Source organism: Lemur catta, chromosome 7 (assembly GCF_020740605.2).
Source record: "Lemur catta isolate mLemCat1 chromosome 7, mLemCat1.pri, whole genome shotgun sequence".
Lineage (NCBI taxonomy): Eukaryota > Metazoa > Chordata > Mammalia > Primates > Lemuridae > Lemur > Lemur catta.
Genome location: NC_059134.1, coordinates 108,110,261 through 108,116,203, shown reverse-complemented (window position 1 = coordinate 108,116,203; position 5,943 = coordinate 108,110,261). Strand labels below are relative to the sequence as shown.

Below are 5,943 nucleotides of genomic sequence, written 5' to 3'. Positions count from 1 at the left end.
CCCCGCGTCCCGGCCTCCTCTGCGCGCGCCGCACGCCCCTTCCCGGCTTCCCCCGCGCGCCGACGCGGGGCTTCCTGGGCCAGGGCGGGGCCGGCGAGCTGCGGCCCGGAACCGCGCGGCTGGACCTCCGCCTTGCCGGCCGCAGCTTCCCGACGCCGGTCCCGGGGGCGCCATGGAGCCTCGGGCGGTTGCGGAAGCCGTGGCGACAGGGGAGGAAGACGTGATCGTGGAGGCTCTGCGGAGGTACAACCAGGAGGTGAGCGGCAGCCCGAGGCCGTGGGACGGGCTCGGAGGGGGCGAGTGGTGCGCGCGCGTGTCCGGCAGGCGCTGTGGGAGTGACCGGGGAGCGCGGGGTGCGCCCGCCGGGCGGCAGGAGCGCAGGGGTGGGGCGCGTGCACACTCGGCCATCGCTCCTGAGCGGGGACTGGCAGCCGCGCCCTGCTCGCGTGTGGACTCGAGCCCCCTGGGTCTCTCTCCAGCACTCCCAGAGCTTCACGTTCGACGATGCCCAACAGGAGGACCGGAAGGTGGGTGCCGGCCCAAGGGGTAAACGGGCAGGGACGGGCGGCCCAGGAAGAGGGGCGTGGTGCAGCCGTCCGTCTCTCTGCCTACAGAGACTGGCGGAGCTGCTGGCCTCGGTCCTGGAGCAGGGCTTACCAGCCTCCCACCGTGTCACCTGGCTTCAGAGTGTCCGAATCTTGTCCCGGGACCGCAGCTGCCTGGATGCCTTCACCAGCCGCCAGAGCCTTCGGGCACTGGCCTGCTATGCTGGCATCTCTGCCTCCGAAGAGTCCGTCACGGAGCCCCCGGACATGGATGTTGTGCTTGAGTCCCTCAAGTGCCTGTGCAACCTGGTGCTCAGCAGCCCTCTGGCACAGATGCTGGCGGCCGAGGCCCGCCTGGTGGCAAAGCTGGCGGAGCGTGTGAGCCTGTACCGCGAGAGGAGCTTCCCCCACGACGTTCAGTTCTTTGACTTGCGGCTCCTCTTCCTGCTGACGGCGTTGCGCACTGACGTGCGGCAGCAGCTGTTTCAGGAGCTGAATGGAGTTCGCTTGCTGACGGACACCCTGGAGCTGACGCTGGGGGGGACTCCTGGAGAGAGCCCCCCCAAGCTCCTTCCTCCCCAAGAGACGGAGCGAGCCATGGAGATCCTCAAAGTGCTCTTCAACATTACGTTCGACTCTGTCAAGAGGGAGGTGGAAGAGGTGAGAGCTGACCTGAGCCCACGGGTGGGGCCCAACTCGGCCCAGATGTTCCCTGGACGTGCCTCTCACCGGGTACCTTCACGGTTCTGGGTGTCAGACATGGCGTGGACGGGACCTCCCAGCCTGCTGGGAGGAGGCCCAGCGGATGCCTGTTCCGGGCAGGGGCCTCAAGGAAGGTTTCTGAGGGAGGTGGGGCCGCTTCTGGCACTTGAGGCCTGACAGGAGGGCTGCGTGTGTGGTGGGGGGAGACCGTGGGAGACCCTCCACCATGAGGCCGTGGGTGTGGGGCCCGGGCACAGAGCGTGACTTCATTCCGAGGAGATATATTAACATTCTTGATCAGGGAAGTGCTCCGAGAAGAAAACTGGTGGAGTTTTAGGGAAACAGCAGTGGTCGCCTTTAGCTCTAGCACTGGCCAGGGTCGGCTAGGGGCCGGGTGTGCAGTAGAAGAGACGCATAGTCAGCGCACGCAGGCCTGGGGTGCAGAGATGGTAGAACCTCAGCCGACAGCAGTGGGGAGGAGTGGGGGTTGCCCTCACGGGAACCCCTTTCTTTGATCAGGAAGACGCTGCCCTTTACCGGTACCTGGGCACCCTCCTCCGGCACTGCGTGATGGTTGCTGCTGCTGGAGACCGCACGGAAGAGTTCCATGGGTGAGGGCGTGGCCCGTCCTGGGAGGGGGGTGTGCTCAGATAGCCAGACGGTGGCCTTGGCCTTGGTCCTGGCCGTCCCCCGGGCCCCACCCTGGAGGGGGCGTGTGGGTGGGACTGGACATCAGTGTGTTTCCAAAGAGCCCCTGGTGCTACTAGCATGATGCTAGACAAGAGCCATGAATTTGGTGGCAGGAACATGCTACCTGGACCTTGACCAGTGGTGACAGGTGGCGTGGTACTTACAAGGCACCTTGGTCCCTTGCCCGTATTCTTGGGTGACCTGCTTCTGGGCTGCTCTGGGTTCTAGAGATCTGGTGCTTCAGCCCAGACAGGGTGGGGCAGGCGGGGGATCCACAGAGAGTGCTGTCCCCTCCTGGTGGGGGGAGGGGCCTTGAGATCAGTCCCTGCCCTTAGGGCTGCTCCTTGGGCGCCCAGGTGCTGTCTCATGTCATGTGTAGCCCCAGCGGGGCCTATTAAGACCCCCTCATTTGTCCTCAGCCACACAGTGAACCTTCTGGGCAACTTACCCCTGAATTGTCTGGACATCCTCCTCACCCTGGAGTCACACAAAGGCTCCGTGGAGTTCATGGGAGTGAACATGGATGTGATTCGTGCCCTCCTCAGCTTCCTGGAGAAGCGTTTGCACCAGGTAGGCCGGGGACGGCTGTGCAGGCTCCCCCGGGGGCTCTGCCTGGCCTTTCTGCACAGCGTTGGTCGCTGCCTCTGCACCGTCCACACTGGTAAGTGGGGATCGTCTTGGTGTGATTCGAGCAGTTCCTCCAGCTGCCAGGCTGCGTCCAGGTCCTCCCTGAGGAGCACGTGGATACCCCAGACACACTTGAAGGTTTCACTTTTGCTGATTACTACAAGGAAACAAGTTTGTCACAGTCTAGCAAAGTGCTTGTTCTTCCTTAGATCTTTTTGTGGATCCTTTTTGAGTGGACCTGAGAAGCCCCCGATCCCTGCTTTTGACCCTTGGGCTCCTGCTGTGGCCGTGCAGGCAGCCCTTGATACCAGCCTCAGCTGTCCCTTAGCGTCCTGAGGAGACCCACAGAAGCCTCCAAACAGAGGTTCCTTCTGATTTCTGTGGCTGCACCGTGGACCATGCGGACAGCTGGGCCTCGAACCAGCTTCCGGGGGCTTGTGGACGTTAGGCGGGCTGTAGTGCAGCCGAGCGAGACTTCGTGGACCTCTGGGAGTCCACGCTGCCCGAGAAGGGGATGCTCATGGCATGTGTGAGCCAGTCAGGGCATGTGGGCTGCGGTCATCTGGGCCTGTCGCTGCCACTGCTGCTGTTGGGGTCCAGGGAGGCACCGTGGGAGGCTGGGGAGGGTAAGAAACTCCCTGCTCTCTGTGCACAGAGTAGAGATTCTGTTCTTTCTTCTTTGTGCCACCATTTCCTGAGAGCACTGTGTGTGCCAGTGGTGCACTGTCAGCTTTAAGTGTTGAGGAAGTTAGACTGACAGTGGTTATTTGCCCCAAGTTCCAAAGCTTACAAGTAACTTCCTGAGTTAGTTCCTGGTCGTGTCCCTTTCAAAGCTGAAAAAGGCCCTGGGCTGGCTGGCTGCCGTGGGGTCCCTTCCCAAGCCCCTGCCCCCCGGACCGGCTGGGGTACGCATGCAAATACGTGCACAGCACCCCCCCAGCCTCGCGTCTGGTGGGAGCACAGCCCCGTGACACAGGCCCCTCTGCAGACACACAGGCTGAAGGAGAGTGTGGCTCCCGTGCTGAGTGTGCTGACGGAGTGCGCCCGCAGGCACCGCCCGCCCAGGAAGTTCCTGAAGGCCCAGGTACTCCCTGGGGATGCGGGCTGGGCCTGGTCACAGACCCCGCTGCTCCCAGCCAAGGCTGAGGGACGGCTGCCTCCCCAGGTGCTGCCCCCACTGCGGGACGTGAAGACCCGGCCTGAGGTCGGGGAGCTGCTGCGAAACAAGCTCGTCCGCCTCATGACACACCTGGACACGGATGTGAAGAGGGTGGCTGCCGAGTTCCTGTTTGTCCTGTGCTCTGAGAGCGGTGAGTCGGGGAGCCCGGGCCCACCCCGCCCCACCTTGGCCACAAGCACACACTGACCCCTGCCTTGCCCCCCAGTGCCGCGGTTCATCAAGTACACAGGTTACGGGAACGCTGCGGGCCTCCTGGCTGCCAGGGGCCTCATGTCGGGGGGCCGGCCCGAGGGCCAGTACTCAGAGGACGAGGACACGGACACGGACGAGTACAAGGAAGCCAAGGCCAGGTGTGTACCTCCAGCATTCAGGGCTCCTCCCGCGGCCCCCTGGTCCCGGCTCCTACACCCATCTGGACTCCTGTGGGGTGGGCGGGACAGGATGACAGACGGGCAGGATCTTCCAGTGTCAGCCGCCTGTTCCCAAGTGATGTCTGGCCTGATGTCAAGATGTGTCATTCTGAGAACAGAGACCGAGGATGGTCAGGTGTCAGGAGCTGGCTATCTGTGCTGCTCCTGGAGGGAGGTCCTTCCTGCAGTCGCCTTGGCCCCCTCACCCCACGGGGGAAATGGGTTACTTGCCAGTCCAGGCCTGAGCGGGAAAAGGTGGGACTTCACCAACCCCTCACGGCCACTCCTGTCCTGGAGTCACTAACACACTCCCCACGCTCCCTCCCCGGGGAACAGCATAAACCCAGTGACCGGGAGGGTGGAGGAGAAGCTGCCCAACCCCATGGAGGGCATGACGGAGGAGCAGAAAGAGCACGAGGCCATGAAGCTGGTGAACATGTTTGACAAACTCTCCAGGTGTGTGGCGTGGGGAAGGCCTGCAGCCAGACGGGGGAGCAGAGGCACGTCCTGTCTCGGGAGCCCCGGGACATGGGATCGGGGGAGGGCTCGGTGTCCAGCAAGGCTGCGTTAGGGAAGCTGGGCATCACTTGCCCTGGAGGAAATCCCCCAGGGGAGGGTTAGGTAGAGATCAGTATTGTGCCCATTTTACAGACATTAATCGAGGCCTAGAGAAATTTAAAAACTGCCTCATGTTCTAAAGCCATGAGGTAGCAGTTGAGATTTGGACCTGATTAACACAAAGTCCCACCCAGGCTTCCCCACCTGGTAGAGAGGAAGGTAGCAGCCAGGGGTGAGCAAGGACCCCTGCCCGGCCCCCTGGGCCCTGTCCCCAGACCCACTGCACCTTTCCCTGCAGGCACAGAGTCATCCAGCCCATGGGGATGAGTCCCCGGGGCCACCTCACATCCCTGCAGGATGCCATGTGCGAGACCATGGAGGGGCAGCTCTCCTCGGACCCTGACTCAGACCCTGACTGAGGATGTCGGCTGTTCTGCTCCCCCATCAGAACTGGTGCTGCTTCCAGAGACTTCCTTGGGGCTATGACCCGGGAAGCCACATCCCGCAAGCCACATGGCTCCACGCCTCTCTCTCCAAGCTGGAGACCTTTTCTCTTTACTTCCAAGGTTCTGTTCGTGATGTGCCTCTGGTCCGGTTTCTTATCTCTAGGACCATGATGGCCTTTCTCTGCTCTAACTCTGGGCAGTCTGCCTTGATTTCCACAGATGAAGTACTTTCACGCGTGCCAAGAGGAATGTGTGCAGAAGCTGCTACCTGAGGGCAGGGCCTACCTGGACACGCAGTCGAGTACACGTAGGAGGGTATGGGCCAAGTGTGGGCACACGCAGGCGCAGGATGCCTGAGGTTGGAGCGCGGGCCCAGAGCCAGTATGTTGGGGCATGTGCTGCATTTTACAGGGAAAAGGAATCTGCTAGAATTTTATATACAAGTATGTCAAACACCCATTCCAAGGTATGCTCTGTTGTTTCTGTCCCACTGAGCGCAGAGCTGGTGGCCTCCTCTACGTTCCTGTTGGTCTTGGCTTAGCCACCACTGTTGTATCCACAGCACCCGGTTCTTGCTGGTTGTGGCAATTAAATCTCAGTCCTTCCCACTGGCTTAGACTGTAAATACTTACGTGAGGGAAAATGCCTCTTGTGCTACCATAATAAATTGAGGTTTGTATCGTGCACCACAAGTAGCCGCAGAAACATCATCCTGGAATAAAGACTTTGGGACACGAATGTGTATGTGTGAATATATGTGTAAAATAGCAAGTAAAGAAACACAA

General features: G+C 61.3%; 1 protein-coding gene across 2 annotated transcripts; it reads left to right on the top strand.

The window, feature by feature from the left end:
* The first annotated feature begins 74 nt into the window (after positions 1-74).
* Positions 75-5,896, top strand: RIC8A (RIC8 guanine nucleotide exchange factor A). Of its 2 annotated transcripts, none has more exons than XM_045558590.1 (10): positions 75-256; positions 480-527; positions 687-1,205; positions 1,767-1,858; positions 2,357-2,507; positions 3,553-3,648; positions 3,730-3,874; positions 3,950-4,094; positions 4,491-4,610; positions 5,011-5,896. In XM_045558590.1, the coding sequence occupies exons 1-10, from the start codon at positions 173-175 to the stop codon at positions 5,129-5,131; spliced, it is 1,521 nt and encodes a 506-aa protein (XP_045414546.1). In that variant the 5' UTR covers positions 75-172; the 3' UTR covers positions 5,132-5,896. The 2 variants fall into 2 exon arrangements, with proteins under 2 accessions (XP_045414546.1, XP_045414545.1); XM_045558589.1 differs by having other exon boundaries at positions 615-1,205.
* Positions 5,897-5,943: the final 47 nt, after the last annotated feature.